This window comes from Colobus angolensis, unplaced genomic scaffold, assembly GCF_000951035.1.
Source record: "Colobus angolensis palliatus isolate OR3802 unplaced genomic scaffold, Cang.pa_1.0 Scaffold41, whole genome shotgun sequence".
NCBI classification, from domain to species: Eukaryota; Metazoa; Chordata; class Mammalia; order Primates; family Cercopithecidae; genus Colobus; species Colobus angolensis.
Window position 1 is genome coordinate 12584504 of NW_012117488.1, and position 20126 is coordinate 12604629.

General features: G+C 36.3%; 1 protein-coding gene and 1 pseudogene across 2 annotated transcripts in view; one reads left to right on the forward strand and one right to left on the reverse strand.

Annotated features, from left to right (window-relative positions):
• Positions 1 to 5217: 5217 nt before the first annotated feature.
• On the reverse strand, positions 5218 to 5955 carry LOC105521828 (annotated as a pseudogene). The gene has a single exon (XR_001003342.1). The product of XR_001003342.1 is annotated as a glutathione S-transferase P pseudogene (transcript).
• Positions 5956 to 6974: 1019 nt separating this feature from the next.
• The window catches only part of ADGRL4 (adhesion G protein-coupled receptor L4), a 117329-nt gene continuing 104177 nt past the window's right edge, over positions 6975 to 20126 (forward strand). Inside the window, exons 1-2 of the mRNA XM_011956152.1 lie at positions 6975 to 7156; positions 8572 to 8721. Of these exons, the coding sequence (XP_011811542.1) occupies positions 7135 to 7156; positions 8572 to 8721 (172 nt within the window). The 5' untranslated portion in view covers positions 6975 to 7134. The remainder of the gene's footprint in view (positions 7157 to 8571; positions 8722 to 20126) is intronic.

Consider the following 20126-nt stretch of genomic DNA (forward strand, 5'->3'; position numbering starts at 1 on the left):
AGATTTCTGACAAAGTGGAAAATAAAGCATAAGAATAAAAAGATAATTCTCAAAGTGATAGGAAGTTAATAATGATGTTCCCTGGAGTTTCGAACCAGACACTTGTATCTTCAATATGAATGTTAATAACAATAGATGATAGTGAATTACAAGCAAATGAAATATGCTCTCAGTATATAATTACAATATTTAATTTTCCTAATAAAAATTGAGCAGTCATGGATAATTGTAAAAAGATACAGTAAATGAGTGATTGAAGAACACAAAGGTAGATGAAATGTAATGTAAAGTACAATGTATCACAAACTTAAAGAAATAATATTAATTACTTGTACATCCTGAGGGATTCTGTAACCTCTCAGGATGTTATTTTGGACAACTCAATGAAGGAGAGTAATCAACTACGAATAAATCAGTGTTACAAAGTGTTGAAAGTATAGCTAAGAAGAACAGTATTAAGAGGTGATTTTCACCTGGTTTCTGTTTTACGAGTGCTGCCTTTTAGAAAATGAGTCAGCTTGATATTTTTATAACATAGAAATGTCCAAAGAAAGAAAAATAAATTAATGAAATAATTTACAAGTCAGTTAAAATGGAAACAATTAGCATAAATGCAGGTGTTTTTTATTTTTCCTTTTCACATCAATACCTGCCTCAGAAGAAAATTTATTCTCAGGTGTGGGTACTAGTTTATAAATCTTTATGAAGAGAAACTTTAGGAGAGAAAAAAATCATAAAAAACAGGGACATTTGTAAATGTGTTAAGTAGAATAATGGAAAGATTTAGTGATTTTTCTGAAGGTCACAAAACAATTGAATGACTATGCTGGGAAGGAACTTGGAGCTCCTCCCTTCCAGTCAACACTGAAAATTACCAGATGCTTCTTGCACCCCGTTCCACTGAAAAAATTGTAGCAGAAAACCTAGTCAAGTGTTCCTGTTTATAGTCTTAGAAATCCAACTTTTAAAATGCTTTTGGATACTAACTTGAATTTCATAATTAGATGATGAACTGATTAAATGCATAAGTGAAAATGTGTATTAAAACATTATAATTTGTTTTTCATACCAACTTTTGACAGATATTAGACATATTTAACATAGATTAGGAAGACATAAGTTTCCAGCTAGCCATGTTTCCACACTATCATCTCTCTACAATTGGTTAAAACCTAAGTTTAACACTAGACCAAAAAAAAAAAAAAAAAGAAAGAAACAACTCGTTTCTCCTACTATCTTGGAACTACAAATAATTTTAAAAATAACTATGTTGTGCTGGCTTTTTAAAGAACTAAATGCAAAAGATTGACCTTTGCTATTGATATAAAATACATCTGAAAATCTAAAAGACCTCTGAGACAGAGAATTTCCAGATAGTCTCCAAAAATACAAATGTGCTTTTTTTTTTGAGATGGAGTCTCACTCTGTTGTCAGGCTGGAGTGCAGTGGAACAATCTCAGTTCACTGCAACCTCCACCTCCCGGGTTCAAGGGATTCTCCTGCCTCAGCCTCCGGAGTAGCTGGGACTACAGGCACGTGCATCAGACCCAGCTAATTTTTGTATTTTTAGTAGAGATGGGGTTTCACCATGTTGTCCAGGATGGTCTTAAGCTCTTCACCTCATGATCTGGCCCACCTTGGTCCCCCAAAGTGGTGGGATTACAGGCTTGAGTCACCGCGCCTGGCCACAAATGTGCATTTTTGACAAATTTCATTATGCACTCTTCTAGAAACTCTTAGTTTATCCAATCAATCAGCGCATTTTAAAATTCCATACAGGCACTGAATGAAGTGTCATGGCGCAAAACAAAACAAAACAAAAAGCCAAAAAACAAAAACTCTGTTCCTGACCTTCGAGTTCTAGGAGATTAAGAACCATTAACAGACAAGTCCACTTTGGAAACTTCAGTCCTTCTCCATTCATGGGCATTCCTCTACACTGGGGCTACTGTTCCACTTTACTAAAGGTTTTCTTAATTTCAACACTGAGTATGTTTTAATCAAATTAATCTTTCCTACTTCATATGTAACTCAATTTTTCTCTTTTTTTTTACCTTTCTGTAGCACTTTTGCCAACAGTACACTGTTAATGTTGATTTGACTAAAAGTGATTCACGAGAAACTCAATATTTTTAGGCGAGAAACTGTGGTAAATTGTCATCCTATTGAGAGTACTATGGGAATACAGAAAATATGTAGTAATGCGGAATTACCTAAATTAACAAATTGGTGGCAAAAGTTCAATAAGTTGGAACAGTCAAATGATCCGTAAGTATAGACTAATATTAAGAGATATACTTACAGCGTGACAAACACTTGGAATCTAATCGCATTATTGACGTCTAGGTGAGGAACTAGACACTGTTACAAAGGCCTCAGAAAGGGGATCCAGAAGTGGCATTAGGCTCCTACTGTCAGTCACCATGAGCAGAATACATGCACTTTTGGAGAAGGGCTTTATGTCAACTATACATTAATTTCCTATATTTAAATGTGTTTAGTGTCCAAAGGTATGGATGTCTGATTATTCTTACATGTATAGTAATGACCTTAGCAGCTCACTATCATCTAGCAGGGCAAATACTGTTATTTTCATTTAACAGAACTGATCCCTAATAGGGTTAAAGACTCTACTCAAGATAAAAGCTAGAATTAAACACAAGTCTTCAGAGTGAATACTTTCCATTGCAAACTCCAACCTGTCCAAGAACTTTTCAAGGAAATCCTGTTTAATTTGGCACTTACAGACAGACCTAAGATAGAACTACTCATGGCTCTGATAAGATCTAACATTGCAAGAGGAGTGTTCACACTGGTGTATTTCATCAAAGCCACAATCAGGTAGGTAGCTTAAAGTGGGTTAATTTCCATGCGTTATGTTTAGACCAAAATCAAGCTCTAAGTGATTGTTGTATATCTTTCAAAGTTAAACATGCCACAGTGGTACCCAAAGGAAAATTGTTAATAAAAATTTAGACTGATAGTTCAATATTCCTTTGACAATACTTTTTAAAAATATGCTTTTCTTTCTGGTAATTAAAACACTTTTTTGGATTGACACTTTTTTTTCTTTTTTTTGAGACAGCATCTCTCTCTGTATCCCAGGCTGGAGTGCAGTGGCATGATCTCGGCTCACTGCAAGCTCCGCCTCCCGGGTTCAAGCCATTCTTCTGCCTCAGCCTCCTGAGTAGCTGGGAATAGAGGCGCCAGCCACCTCGCCCGGCTAATTTTTTTGTATTTGTTTTTTCTTTTAGCAGAGATGGGGTTTCACCGTGTTAGCCAGGATGGCCTCAATCTCCTGACCTTGTACAAGATCCGCCCGCCTCGGCCTTCCAAAGTGCTGGGATTACAGGCGTGAGCCACCGCGCCTGGCCAAAACTTCTAAATGTTTTTTTGTAAGTAATGCAAGACCATGAAACCAAAATTATACATTGGTTATCTGTATTTTCCTTTAAAAATACAGACTTCTTCAAGCAATACATTTTTAAGTGATTTTATTTTTACAAAGAGCAATATTAAAACTGTAAGCATGGGTGGGTCGCGGTGGCTCACGCCTGTAATCCCAGCACTTTGGGAGGCAGAGGTGGGTGGATCACGAGGTCAGGAGATCGAGACTATCCTAGCTAACACGGTGAAATCCCGTCTCTACTAAAAATACAAAAATATTAGCCGGACGTGTGGGCAGGCGCCTGTAGTCCCAGCTACTCGAGAGGCTGAGGCAGGAGAATGGCCTGAACCCGGGGGTCGGAGGTTGCAGTGAGCCGAGATCACCCACTGCACTCCAGCCTGGGCGACAGAGCGAGATTCTGTCTCAAAACAAACAAACAAACACCTATAAGCATCATTAAACACCTTATGCCCGCCTATACACTATCATTTTCTTGACGAGAACTATGAATACATTTTTGCCTTTTAATAAGAACACACATGCAAAAGAAAAAAATGGAAAACATTTTTTTAGATTCAAGTGTTAATTCACTTTTGCTAATTTTAAAGCAATGTCTAGGAAAAAGTGATATTTTTAAAGATTGGGCTGTATTTTATTATCTTTAGGATAAAATTAAAGATGAAGTAAGTGTGGCAGATATATGGAGTAAATTATTTTAAAAATAAGTGCTGTGTTTCAGTTTATAGCTAATCTCAGAAAATAATGTATTTCTATATTTATGCCTTTTGAAGTTTGTTTCTGTGTATGTACATTGAAGCTCAACTTCTTATAACTGGAGAAACTAGCTTCACATAAATAAATTCAGATCATTGGCTTACTTCCAATTTTATATTACCAAACTGGGCTTATTCATTTTTTCTCCTAAAATTACTCCTCATCCTATATTTTGTATCTTTGTGAATGGTTCTCACCTTCTCCCATTCATACAACTAGAAAACCTCCACATTCTCTTTGTTTCAGCCTTATCTCTCAATTTTACCAAGTCAAGCAGACATCAAATTTGTTTTTATCTAATGCTTTCTGCAATCTGTTCCTATCTCTCCATCACAAATATGCCTACCCTTGTTCAGGCATTTATAATCTATTTATGAAACTCATCATGGTTTATTTTTGCTTCCTTGCCTTTGGTATGCCCTTAAAATCCATCATTTGGGTTCTTGCCTGTGATTCACTGAATTGCTTTTCAGTTTTAAAAAAACAACAACAACAAAATATTTAGAAAAAAAGTTATCATCAAAGTCCAAAACTTCTTTTTTATGGCATTTAGGACTTTTAAATCACTTTTTCAAACTCCCCAAATAACAATATCTGATGACTCATCGTTCTTGCAACAGCCTCCTGAGTGCGATGTCATTCTAGAAGCAATATAGAGAACATGGACTGTGACCTTGTAGTCTGGGTTCGAATCAAGGCCAGTCACTTAGACCAGCTGTCTAAGAGCCGCTGTGGACTCTGAGAAAGTCACACAACACCTTTGTTCCTCATTTGCCTCACCTATTATGGTGCCACTCTCAGGAACTTTTGCCCACATTCACCTAGAAGGAGTCTGGGAAAATGCTATGGAGAGCCAGATAAATGTGTCAACACATAAGCACTTGTGACTGCTGTTAATACATAAGTCACTTTGTAGTGTGTGATTGTGACTAGTTTTAGTTGTTTTTCCAGGGGTTCATAATCCCGCTGGAGTCCAGGGGCTGTGGTTGTTCATTTTTCTGAGACTGCCCTTTATACAAAGTAAATTTGCACTAGTCACTTTTTATTTTTTTTTTTCTTAGAAATTGTATTGGTCCTGGAGAAAGGGAGGCAAGCAGCCCCTGCCTCCCGCTCAGAGTGCCCCCAGCCCTCACTGTTTCCCGTTGCCATTGATGGGGAGGTTCACGTGCTCAGGGGAGGCCAGGAAAGCCTTGAGCTTGGGACGGGCACTGAGGCGCGCCACATAGGCCGAGAGCAGGGGGAACGCATCCAGGCAGCCAGGGGCCAGGACCTCATGGATCAGCAGCAAGTCCAGCAGGTTGTAGTCAGCGAAGGAGATCTGGTCTCCCACAATGAAGGTCTTGCCTCCCTGGTTCTGGGACAGCAGGGTCTCAAAAGGCTTCAGTTGCCCGGGCAATGCCTTCACATAGCCATCCTTGCCCGCCTCGTAGTTGGTGTAGATGAGGGAGAGGTATTTGCAGCGGAGGTCCTCCACGCCATCATTCACCATGTCCACCAGGGCTGCCTCCCGCTGGTCCTTCCCATAGAGCCCAAGAGTGCGGCCCAGGTGACGCAGGAAGGTATTGGACTGGTACAGGGTGAGGTCTCTGTCCTGGAACTTGGGGAGCTGCCCATACAGGCAGGAGGCTTTGAGAGAGCCCTCTTGCCAGGTCTCCATTGTTACCACCTCCTCCTTCCAGCTCTGGCCCTGGTCTGCCAGCAGCATGCGCAGGGCCGCGCAGCGGCCTCGAACTGGGAAGTAGACCACGGTGTAGGGCGGCATGGTGGCACACACGACGGCGGCTGCGGCGACGACGACGAAACTCCAGCCTAGTCACTTTTTAAATAGAATAGGAATGGAATGTGACAAAGGTGATCTGACTTTTGAAAGGTAAAATGACTTGTGTTCATAGCAAAAATATTAGTCATTTCCTTTCTTTAAATCAACTTTATTTAAACTTACACATAATACAATTCATCTAACTTATATACGATAAAATGCACCAATTTTAAGAATACAGTTGGATAAGTTATGACAAATGCAGGCACTCATATAACTGTCACCTCAATCAAGACATAGAATATTATCATCACCTCAATTTCTCCTTGTGCCTTCCTGCAGTCAATCCTTCTTCTGCATCCCAAACCTGGGCAACCATTGATCTATTTTCTGTCATGATACATTAGTTTTCTCTGCCAGTTATTTTTAATTTTTTAAGCTAGAATTGTTTCCATGTTCCAATGTGAACGATATCTTTCTACATAATCGACTTGTATACTAACATGCAAAGGATATGATGCACCAATTTTTCTGCAGGTGTAAGGAGGGGCTACAGATGAATTTTACCTCAAATTGAGTTGATAATGGAAAACACAATCTAACCTAGACACAATAGACTATATCCTTATTTTACAGGATGCAACCCTGAGTCCCAGCAAGATGGAAACTGAGCACTAGCATGCCCCTTTGCATGGATTCAGGTTCCCTGACTACTTCTTGACCCATTGTTCTTTAGGAAAATTTATTGGTGAGTATATTAAAAAAAGGCTACGTCTTGAAATTTAGGTGTCAGAGAGAACCCCTAAAACCTATTGAGTTTTGGATGCTAGCTCCGGAGGGGCTCTGCATGGATCTCAGAGATCTTTGCTTTTTAAGTACTCACTTTTAGTGTGTCACTCTGGGAGCTGAGCCTGGGGACAAACTGATTCCTCATTGGGGCTGTAACATTGCTCAGGGTCAGTGATCACCAGGCAGGGAATAGAGCCCAGGTGGCGTGGTGAAAGGGGATGGGGGCCGGACGTGGTCAGCGGACTCAGGACTTGACTCACACACTCACACAAAAGAGGCCGGAAAGTGTCCGGAGGAAGCCGGCGCGTCACGGACGACGGATCCGGGACCCTGCCGCGCCCGCCCAGCGGCGCCCGGTCCCGGGTCCACAGCCGCACTCACCCCGCCGCGCTCTCCGCCACCGCCACCACCGCGGCCACCGCCAATGAAACTCCTCCTGCTCCTAGGTGAGTGCTCAGCGCCCCTGGTCGCCGAGGTCGTCCGGGGGGCCAATGCCTTGTAGGGGACGGGATTTTTTAAGAGGTAGAGCTCACATGGCAAGTGGATTTGGCAAAATCTACGAGGAGAATTGACTTAGTACTTCTCAGGATGTTTTTCTCCTTGACCTTTCAACTCTAAAGCTGAATATTCCAACGTCCAGGGAATGCTACCTTTTTATTCCTCTTGAGGAAGTGTCCAGCGTCCCCTTTCACCTTTCTTCTGTTCTGACCTGAAGAAATTTGGGAAATCCAAACCATTAACACCCATGGGAGGCTTCCTGGCATTTTAAGGGGATTGTCGAGCCAGGTTTGAGCTTCATTTTGACCATACTGTGCAGAAAGATAGTAAATGACATCTCTGAGGGTGAAATAATTCCGGCTTAGTCAGTATACATAGTTATTTGCCACTAGGATTTAGAACAGAATACTTAAGAATCTCTTGGTACCTGATAAGGACAACTTATGCTAGATGACTGTTTTCAGAACAATGACCTCATGCTTTATAGCTGTTGGTCCTCAAGACTCTTGAGAAGGTCTGGTAAAACAATAAAAAAGGAACCTTCTGTACTTTTCCTTATCTTTTCCTATCAGTCCACAACATATAATTTCCAAATGTATTCCAATAACTCTGATGTATAGTCTTGTTCCTTGCTTTGTTTAATTTTTTTTTTTTTTTTGGTCACATTTGTGTGCTGTTCCATTTCTGGAAGATCATTCTTTGACCATAATGTTGAGTTTGTTTTTTTGTTTTTGTTTTGTTTTTAAATTTCCCCTAATGGAAAAAAATAGTGAAATAAATTTTATTATGAATAATTGAATTGAAAACCATTGAAATTGAAAACAATTGAAATTGAAAACAATCATTAGAACACAGAAAAAAACAGCAATTGCATCTGTTCTCCTAGATAAGATGTCATCTTAAAATAACACAGATTTGAATTTACAAAAACCCAAATACTCAGTTTACCTTCATTTCTACACAGAATTACTCCCAGAGGAGGGAAATTGCTTTACAATCAGGCAGTTCCCTTTCAAAGTATCTCACCTCAGAAAGAAGGGTAACACTGAATCAACATGCTATACTGATGTGGGAACACAGTTTTTATTATAAAGTTGAGTTGTTTATTACATTTTAGCTTCGTTGAGATTTACTTGATAAAGGCTGAAATTGAAAAAAAAAAAGAAAGCCTTCATCTTAAAAGCAAGTTTTACTTACTTGCTGTTGTGCTGTTACTTAGCTAAGTGCTCTCTTGGGAAAAATTTATAATCCATTTATCTAAATAGAAAGAGAGGAGAATTTATGTTTATTATATTCTAATTCAACAATGGGGAGAGGTGTTTCTTTTACTTTTTGAAAAGGTGTATTTCTGTATTTTATTTAGTGGTTTTTTCCACTTTGTTGAATTGTTCCTATACTCAAAATTGCACCAAGACACCTTGTCTCCCAAATGCAAAATGTGAAATACGCAATGGAATTGAAGCCTGCTATTGCAACATGGGATTTTCAGGAAATGGTGTCACAATTTGTGAAGGTAAACAAGCTTTATTACTTCTTTTTGGATTATACCGTAAGATTAAATTCTGATGTGAATGTTTTTCTGTCCTCCAGAAACTAACTTGTTTTGTTACACAGTTTAATTTCATATATTTAAATAACGCTTAAGTAGCTAAACAGTAAGTTTGACTTAACTTGTCAAAATTTATGCTTGTTATTGATTTTAAATGACTTCATGCATGTCTTATTTTTTGATGCAGATATTAAAGATTTCCCTTTAACTCATGCTGGAGATTCAGGTATAGAGGGCATAGTCAATAGCTTTGGGAACAAAAGAGTTCATGAAATTTAGACTATACTGGTATGGATTGCCTTCATATACCTTCTTTACTACTTGATATATGATACCAAGTATATAAGTATTTGTATACCTATATGGTATACGATACCACATATACAGGTACTTGACTGCCTATATTTGGAGATAATATAGGCAGTTAAGAGATTCATGGTTTTCTCATGCATACGCTGGGCATAGGAAATGACAAAAGAAAGAGAGAATTTTGAAAAGACATCATCTTTTGAAAAAGTAGATTATAATCATAGAACTTTATGCTACTGTCCAGAGACAGAATGCCAGAAAGCATCCTTGTAGGATGCAGGGTAGCCCATTGATTTGATCAGCAGAACACCATCTGATAATCAAATTTAAATAATTTCGTGTCTGTAGTTGTCACCTTACCCTTAATCCTCCACTCCCTTTAACATACTCAATCTTTTTAAATTCATTTTCAGTAAAATCTAGTTTTAACTGGATCCGTAGACCAACATTCTATGTAGAAGAGAGAGAGAGAGAAAAAAAATATGTACTAGGTCATACAAATTAGTTTTAAAATATAATTAAATAGCAAGTTCAAATTAAAGCTGTGTGGTGTTATGCATCTAAATGTATTTAAGATAACATGAACTTTTTCTAATTAGGCCAGGATATTGTATATTGTTAATATTGCATATGTTTGCTTACAACATAAACAAGTTGTATCTTGTGATTGAATTATATAGACTTCTTAGCAAGATTAAATATGCAGTGTTTAGTAAGACCAAACCTCATCATAATTAGGTTGAATGTTTAAAAAGTGTACAGCAAAGCTACAGTTCGCTTAATGGTGCGTTAAATCAGGCGTTTCTGCTTGTGTACACAGCCAGAATTTGTAATATACTATTTTACAAGAATTACAAAATCCTTTTCATAAGTAATCTTAGAAATTTATTGTGTATTTAATTGAATGGCATTATAGCAAGTGGAAAGTTGAGTGACCTTCAAAATACTGCATCTCACAAATTAGTGTGCTTTTCCACTAATCATTACAAATTGTACCATAGTACTTCATAACCAGAGTTGCCTTTTTGTTTAGATACTTTTCAATTGTCATGCTTACCATAAGTAACGTCAAAATTTTTCACAATTTGGACCTTTAGCAACCAACCAGCTTATAATCATGTCTTTAACGATTTCTTTTAAAAACGCTTCTTCCATTATCCAATGCAGTTGTTTTTCCCCCGCTGCCTAAGTCAATAACTAGCTAATGAACAGAAAATATTTTCCCTTAGAAAGAAAATTCTTTAAGACCTTTTGGCCTGCAATTTCTTTTCACACAGAACATAATTTGTAATGGGAATTTATTTCCTTCTTAGGTTCATGTTAAACTTAAAGTCCCTTTCTGTTTTAAAAAAAAATTCCATATACACTTGTTTTGATATTTATTATCTGAGATTTGTAGTGTCTTCTTAAAACTGTTCAAACAGTGGTTTTCATCTTTTTCACCTTTTATTAATTCACTGACAGGTTTTTAACCTTTTTTTAGACAGGATAGTTAATATGCCTTTTAGGATTAAAACACTGCATTCCCAACTGCTGAATTGTCTAGGTTATATTTTGAGTTTTAAAATTCTTGTTGGCATTTTTGTCTCTAAGAGATTCCTCACCTTTCCTATCCTTCTCTAAGATTGGTATTAGGTCAAGATGAAATGACTGGACAGGAGATTAGCTACAGAGGATGCCTACTTCTTGATGAATAGAATTTGTTTTCTTTTATCTGTCTTCAATATCGCCGTTATCATAAAATTTGTCTCTCTCAGAGGTACCAAAGACATGTTATAGTAACAACCCAACCTCACCAAACATGTTAAAAGAGCAAATTTTGAAGAAGTAATTTATAATTTGTTTTGCATGGTCCTAAAGAAATAAGCTTTAATTGTAGTGAATTTAATTTAATCATTTTTTAATTCAACAGATGTTTATTAAGCACTTTGATCATTATCATAATCACATCAATATTAGAATAACTAATATCTACTCTGTACTGAGTCCAAAAAATTAATTAACAGAGGCCTTACAGTCAGACGTACTGATTAGGAGTACAGGCTGTGGAATCAAACAGACTTGGATTCAAATATTGGCTCTACCACTTGTTTGGTTGGTTGACCCTTCCTACTTCATTTTTATTCTACCTAACAGAGTCATTTCCTAATACACATAATTTATCATGTAACTCAGCTACTTAATACCTGCCAGGGACTCTTCCTTGTCAACAGGATAAAGTCTAGGCCCTTAACATTCTTACTTAATTCCCATTGCCTTCTCAACAAATATGCCCTCTGATATATGTCTGTCATGAAATTCTTGGAACTCCTTTAAAAATATCATACATGTTCAATTTCTAGGTTTTGACTGATGAGTAAAGGGAATAATTAATGGCCAAAATGATTTTTCAAAAAGTTGTATGCTTATAAAGTAATATATGGGGAACATTTTTTCATGAGTAGCATGGAGTAAAGACAATTTGAAAACTTTTGAGATGTTTTGAGCAATAGCAAGCTGACCGTAATAAATGTATTGACTCTCAAGTTGTTACTTCTCATTTGTATGTATATGTTCCATTATTTGTTTAAATATAAATGAATTATTTTCATGCATTCATCTTATAAACATTATAAGTGGAATTACCATTAAGTGGAATTCTTCAGAATTTCACTTCCAAAGGAAATTGCTAATGTCTCTAACCCTAAAATAACAAAAATAAACCTAATATGTTACTGAAACAAATCCGAGAGGTAAACCAGCTTGTTTAGAAAGCATATTTATAATGGAATTACTAATGCAAACATTTTAAAATAACCATTACAAAGCAGAAAAAAAATAATCAAGAGATATCAGTGCATTTTGAAGAAGAGATCAAGTATTTTCCTCTATGATAAAATATCGTAATTACCTTGAAAAAATGAGAAAAAGGCAAAACCATTTACTTATTTTAGCAATTACAATATTCATTGTATCCCCTTCATACTTGACATTTTCGCAAAATGGTACCTCTAAGCAATTAGCATAACAACAGTATAATTTGCTTACCTAAAAAGATTGTCTATCAGCTTATTTTTATCATATCCTAGTGAATTAAATAGTCTGCTCACCAAAGTTAATCTATTCACTGAGATAGTGTGTTACACAAATAAGCAAAGTTGAAGTTCACAAATTGCTTTAAAATTGTATAAATATGGATCTTATGTGAAAGTACATACCCAGAATATAGAGTTTATCAAAACTATCTGCTTCAGGTCCCTCTGGAGAAGCTATTTTTTGCAGTAGCTTCTAAATATTTTCTTTCTTTCTTTCTTTCTTTTTTTTGTCTTAGGCATTTTAAAAACATTTGCTTTCAGTTTTCATCAGACATTATCAGCTCTCTGGTAGTTCATCTGAAACTTTTCTTGTCCTTTCATTTTTAAGTATTGAAATTTAGGAGTAGTCAATTCAGTTGAGTAGTACCTGGACCAGCATTCATAATCCCTCCCTCCCTCTCCCTTCCTCCCTCTCTTCCTTCCTTCTTTCCTTCCTTCCTTCCTTCCATCTTCCTTCCTCCTTCCCTTCCTTGCTTCTTTTCCTTCTTTCTCTCTTTCTTGTTTTTTAAATTACAATCCTCAAAAGGAGGTGGTTCCTGATTTCCAGGTAATATTTAAGGACTATTTCAAAATTTGCAAGTATATATCTCAATAATATTATATGTATGTTTTGCTTCATGTACAAGATATGTTATTAAAAATCTAAGGGAATTTTTATGTATCTCAGAGGAACTTCTTAAATGAATACTACAGCAAACTTGAAAAAGTATAAACTCAGATGCGCTACTGGAGAGTCATGTATCAAATTTGTTTAAAGAGAGGTTTATATTTCCTTGGGGTTTCTGTATTAAATGGGAAATGTAACCTCTTTAAGAAATTATAGTCTAAATTAACCCAGGGTTTACCTTCCAGGATCATGATTTCTGTAAACTTCATCCAAGTAAATAAAATATCTTGCCAATTTCAGAAATTCTTTTCTTTGTATTGCAAATATGACCTCTTTTCTCTCTTCACAAGAAAGGTTCTACAGTAGAGATACCTACCACTATAATTAGTTGGAACTTCCACAGAAATATCCACTCAACAATATTACACATTCCATCAATATATAGAAAGAGGAAAATAAACCAATAATACCATTATAAAAACTTCCTTTAGGTTAATATTTGCTTTGAAAAGAGAAGGAAAGGGGCTTGTGTGATCTGAGTTTTGCTGATCAGTTCCACAGTTTTAAAACCAAAGACTTCGCTGACCCGGTTTATTAAGGTCAGTTTAACAGACTAAGTTTTAGGAATCATTTCTCTAAATCATCTTGCTTCATGTTTATCTCACAGGATAATTACCAAGAATGAATCAGATACAGCTAAGAAATTTCTTGAAATCTTAAAGTAGGATTTAATATGAACATATGATTTTGGATTTTCCCAAGTAACCGATAATGAAACCTAATTAAAATTTTTCTTCAAGTAAAAGCCTCATTTATTTTTAATAAGTATTATCTAGATAAATTCATTGAATATTTAGAACCAGAAAAGTAATATCAAGTAACTAATAGGATGAAGAATGAAACTGAAATAATAAAAATGAACACACAGCTTCTGGGTTCTAATTTTAAGAATAAAAGTTATGCAATACTTTTTACTAAATCGATCTTAAATAAGACTTTGCACAATATGTTTTCTACTTATGCACAGAAAAATACCTTCTGGGTTGACATTATTTGAATGTTGATTTTTTTTTTTTCCAAATTAAGAATCCCATTTTCTGTTTACACTTAAGGTTCTGCCATCAGTTTATAAAGTTGATGATAGGTAGAAAGATAGATACAACTACAGATGTGCATCATATAATATGTATTCATGATAAGGAATCAATGACAATAAAAATTGAATGTGCTTTTCCTAGAGCTTGTGTTCATTTTGCATGCAAAGTGAACGCAGTGGCTGTACCATCTTATATTTCCTGTTCTGCCATATATTTTGAAGCTGCTATGAATGTAAAACTAAGCAAAAATTGTATTCTAAATGTGGATTATCATACATTTTAACTCCGGTTGCTTTTCCATGAAAATTCTGGTAGAAGGGTGACCAAAGAAATAGTAGAGATAGTACTTCCAATGCTCCCCCTAAAATCACTGAGTCCAAATTTTCCACTGTGTTTATTATAGTTCTAGTCTTTTGTCAATATTTTAAGGTTGCAAACCTTATTTTCCAAAATTGATTACATTTCTGTTATTCTGGAAATGTCAGCTGTCTATAGTCCCAATTTTTAGGGCACCAGCACACTTCTTAGTAAACTCCTGGTTATTTTAAAAGTAGATTATCCAGTCTTGCACTCACCTGTGTTCCCCTTATTTCTCTTTTTCCTTATTTGCTCTCTTTAATTATTAAGTTTCAGGTTTGCAGCTTAATAAAAAATTATATATTGATGTTGATTTTAGTGACTTCTGTGAGCTAGACACTATTCTAAGCACTTCACATGAATTTTTAAATTTAATTCTCACAATACTTCTCTGAAGCAAGGGCTGGTATTATCCCCAATTTATAGATTAAAGTAATTTGCCAGAGAAATTATATACAAACAATTGCCTCATATAATCCTCAAACTACTCTGTGATGTAGGTCTGCAAATAAAGAAAGTGAATCTCATTGAGATAAAATGAATTATTTTGGTTCGACCCCACCCCCATCAGCCTTTTTCCTGCTGCATTATCAAAACAATCATATATATATGAAGATATTTTAAGAATCTGGCTGGGTGCGGTGGCTCACGCCTGTAATCCCAGCACTTAGTGAGGCCGAGGCAGGTGAATCACCAGGTCAAGCGATAGCGACCATCCTGGCAACATGGTGAAACCCTGTCTCTATTAAAAATACAAAAATTAGCTAGACATGGTGACACATGCCTGTAGTCCCAGCTACTCAGGAGGCTGAGGCAGGAGAATTGCTTGAACCTGGGAGGAGGAGGTTGCAGTGAGCCGAGATTGTGCCACTGCACTCCAGCCTGGCGAGAGAGCAAGACTCTATCTCAGAAAACGAAAAAAAAAAAAAAAAAACCAGAATCAGTGCAAGTTTTAATATCTTGATAAAATGCGTAGGTCAGGCACGAGAGTTTAACTCCTGTTCATCAACTTCCACCAAGACAAGTGAATTTTTTTAAAAAAGCAATGAAATCAGAGGGAGGCTATAAGAAGTCCACAAATTACAGTGAAATTCTCAAAGCAGTGTCTAATGCCACAAAAGGGGGCACTTCAGTGCATGTAAAGAACCCTGCAGCAAAGAGGCCAGCTTTTCCCTGTGGTGGGTATCCTGTCCTCTTCCCAGAAGTGGAGAGAAATCTAGGTGATTGCTTGAGACATTGTTTTCCAAAGATACAGAGATCGGGCATTCTATTCCTCATTGTTTGTCTCCAGATAAAGTCAAGAAAATACTCTAAAAGAAAACTTGGTTATCTGCCTGGAAGCAACTCTTGAGAGTGAAAATTGATGCCTCCTTTCTGCCTTCTCCTTACTGATGTTACCTAGAATAATGCCTCAAAATTACTCTACCCATCTGCGTATACAGAGAACTCTGCAATCTCTTTTACTCCGGAGATAGTAATGGTTAGCTGGCAAAATCTGGAGCAAGTTACCTGTGATAATCAACATTGTTTTCTAATTATAAATATGAGGGCCAGTTAAAGATAGTCCAGTCTTTGAAGAAAAGTGAACAATATAAGCACATAGATGAATAAATAGAAAAATTTGCCTGAAAAGCCATACTTTTAGGTTGAAGAAAACACTCTGATTTATATGCTCAAAGACATTCTGGAAAATTTTGCATCCAAACAATTACAAAAGTTTAGAAGAGGCTTCTATGTACAAAAGAAGTATCACACCACAAAAAAAAAAAAAAATATTGCTTTGGTATAACCTCAAACCTTTGCATTGCTCAACCTCTTCCAAACGCTTTCTCTAATTCTGCTTCTTTCACAGGAAGAGGTATCAAGATACAAAGCTGCTAAAATTGTCAGTAATGCATGCCAGTGCCCAAAAACCACCAAAAGATTGCGATTAAAGTTTCTCATTCCTGGGTTTTCTGTCTTGCAAGGGTGGTTCCAGGTAGAACAGGGAAGCTGCAAATATTCAATTTATTTATGTCTCTATGGAAGATACACCAGGACAGCATTAGTCAAGATATACTTGAGCATATCATCTCAGTACCATTCCCGTTTTTATATCTCAATTTCACTCCTTTTAATCTTTTTTGTTAATCTAGGTCCAGACCTTTTTCATATTCTTCCTGTGCTTTATCTCAAAGGTTAAACAAGGCAATCATCCGTGTGTTTTCTGACCCTAACTGAATGGTTTGCCTGTGATTTTTATATTGAAATGTCATTAATGCAGTAATGGAGTCTATATCTGGTAATCATTGTTGCAGAACCTCTGCTTCATTTGATTGAACTCAAACTCTGTGACTCACTTGTAACTTTTGTTGTTGCAATAGTGTAATCATGTCTTCCCTGTGTTGTGTGTTTACCCCAAATGATTTCCTGAATTCATTGGCTAACTTGATTGCTCCTGCCAAACAAACCTAAAGTATTTTTCACCTCCTATAAAATATATTTATCCTCTGATAACTGATGAGATAATGTACAATAGGGCTGAAAAAAATCATCCCAAAATTGAAGCACTAAAAAGCGAAGATGGAATATAAAGGAACAAAATGGAAAATAAGAGAACAAAACTGAGAAACAAAGGACCAACCATGGAAGGTCTAATATTCATCTAATAGTAGTCTTATTGAAGAAGGGTTCAGGCAAAATTTAGCAGAGGATAAAAGACATAAATTAATTTCCCAAAACTTAATAAAGTCATGAGCCTTCAATTAAAAGAAACCACAGATGACCACTTATTTTCTAGGGAATGTGCCTGTGCCTTCACTTCTCAGTTTATATTTAAGGAATATCTATTGATATCTTGTTATAAAAGAAGAGTATAGTTTACTTTACAACCTGTCACTTTTATTTATACATGCACGTTGTTTATAATCTTTATGTCCTTAAGTAGTAACAGAATATATTGGCTGATTTAGCATTGGGCAACTCCATTTCTAGAGCCTAGGTTAAAAACCTGCACAAATCGTGAGAAGAGAGAAAGTACTTTTCAAAAGGACATTTGGGTGACTGTTGTCAGGAGAATGAACAGATGCCATGCAGCCAGAAAGGCAAGTGACCACTCCAAGAAAGTTTCTGTCAGTCCTTTCAGTTCCCATTTCTACATCCGTCTACTTTCATTTAACTACTACTTTATCTTTTTCCTGAGACAAATTCTAGTCTAAAAAGGGACATTTATTAGAAATCTTGTGTTATATCATGTTAATAATCAAATAATTTCTAGATTAATCTCTTATCCTCCAAGTTCTAATTATTGGACTCCTCTTTTATATCTTACGCTCCAACAACTAAAACCCATCCTTATAAGTTGAAACCCTCTTGGTATCCTATGCTCCTGTAACTAGATTCTCTAATAATAAATTTTAATGTTTCTGTGCTAAAGTCTCCAAATTTGTTAGGTGTATTTTATCTCTGTTCTACTAAGATTCTCATCGTAAGTCACAAAGAGCATCCAAGCCTCAGTTTCCCTAAAATGCACAGATTGGACTAATATATTTATTAATGTCCCTGCAAGGTTTAGTTATTTGATTCTACTATTGTAATACATTTATTTGAACTGTAGCCAATTTTCAGTTCAACCAGTTCTTGAGTACATAGCCTTGATCTTGGACTCAATTTGAAACATGAAAATGAAACAGATACGGATTTTGATCTCTCGCCTGTAAGCTCAGTGCCCTTTCCACTTTATTGCACAGTTCTGTCAAACTCTGATCTCTGGAGCTGGCATGACCAATGCGGGAGATGCTCTATCTACTCTTTGTACTCCTCTCGTCTCCACTCATGACATGATACAACATGATACTCTTTCCTGGTGAGCCAGGATGCGACCTGAAAGTTCTTCTCCAATATTACCAGGCTGGTGCTACAAATCAGTAGAAGTTGGCATATAAATGAAGCATTTTTTCCACATTTTCTTTGTTGGTTTCCTCCCTCAGAAGGAATTTCTGGATCAATTTTCTGAGACCCCTCCTGCATTACAGTGCTGAAAAGTAAGACATTAAATATCATATGATCAGTGAGAGAAGTACTATATTGGAGTCACTTGGACCATTAAAAGCAAGTGGAAGGCTGTTACATCCATGATTTTTATATTTGCTCTCCTGTTGGAAAGGTTTAGTCACTGTGATGTGTGACTGAGAGTACTCCTTTGAGTAAGATGGTGCACAAATCCATTTAAGGGACAGGAGGGTTGTAATTCATGTGATTTTATCATTGCCATGTAACTAACAACTAAAACAAAATAGTACATAGTGGGACTGATTTTTGTCTTGCAGTTCCAAAAGATCTTTGCTTAACGAGTGTTTATGTGCAGGAATGGTAAAAGTAGACTGGATCAGAGAGGCAGTCGTCTCAGCTAGGAAGTAAATCCAAAAGCCACATTTATTTATTCTGAGGGTAATATACATTGCCAGGCATCAAAATAATTTTGCACTAGGCTCAACTAATGAGACAGGATGATCAAGTGTATGTGTGCTCAGAGGACAAATTAGATGCTTTCAATACTGGGACTTATAAACCTGGTTTCTGTCCAAGACCGGATTCACATGCCACTTTCTTTGCAAGGCTTTAAAAAAATTTTATCTGTCAGTAATAATTGTTTGTTTTTAATCATGCTCTCTAAAGTAATTAATCCTAGTAATGAATAAATAATTTCATTTTATTTTTAAATTGATGATGGAGTCTGTCTGCTTTTCACTAGTGACTGGGAAATCCCATCAATGACTACACTTTGAGGAGAATGGCTGGTTCTTATTTTTTATTGTAACCTTGGAAGCTACAAAAATCCAGTCTATAAAATGCTACAATTCTGGTTTGTTGATGCCCTGCTTTTATTGTTCTTTACCTATGCTGAATTTATTGAAAGACCGTGAATGGTATTTCTGTTTGCAAGAATCAAGCACTTAGATGTGATTGAACATCACATATTGTATAAGGTTGAAATGGGATTATTTTAGATGTAATCCCATCTCAAATATTTTGCTGTAAATACAGAGTATCCATCATAGCCAAATGAAGAATTTGCATAAATGATCAAACTCAGTATCATAAACTTTACATTGGTTTGCTCTGTAATATCTTTGTTTTCCTACTTCATTTTAAGGGATGAACTATGAAAGTCTGAATTTTCATTGACTTATTTATTGCTTTTGTGAACATTTTCGTGAATAAGAAAGTAACATTTCCTAAGACACAGTTAACTGAAATATTGGCGTTAATAACTTGTAATGGTCTGTTTTTGAGGCAGCCTTCAGAGTCCCAAGAATTACTTTGTTACTTTCTTTTGGATCTTATGTACCAAGTATGATTTTTTCACAAAAATTCTGGGAAGTGTACAATCACTGGCACTTAAAAAAATGAAATTTTTGGCCAGGTGCGGTGTCTCATGCCTGTAATCCCAGCACTTTGGGACGTCGAGGCGGACGTATCACGAGGTCAGGAGATCGAGACCATTCTGGCTAACAGGGTGAAACTCCGTCTCTACTAAAAAAATACAAAAAAAAAAAAAAACTAGCGGGGCGAGATGACGGACGCCTGTAGTCCCAGCTACTCAGGAGGCTGAGGCAGGAGAGTGGTGTGAACCCGGGAGGCGGAGCTTGCAGTGAGCCGAGAGGGCGCCACTTCACTCCAGCCTGGGCGACAGAGCGAGACTCCGTCTCAAAAAAAAAGAAAAGAAAAAGGAATTTTTGCTTAGAATCATATTCGTACTTATTTTTAATTACAAAAATAGTTTTACTCCTTTTACTCCATGTGTTATTCATAATACTTGTCTCACATTTATCACTCACTTCCAATGAACCAAACTTCATAAATACAACTTTATATAGAGCTAAATGTATTCTTCAGTAAACTATTTAAGATGAGGTTTTATAGGTCTAATCATTTTTTACATTA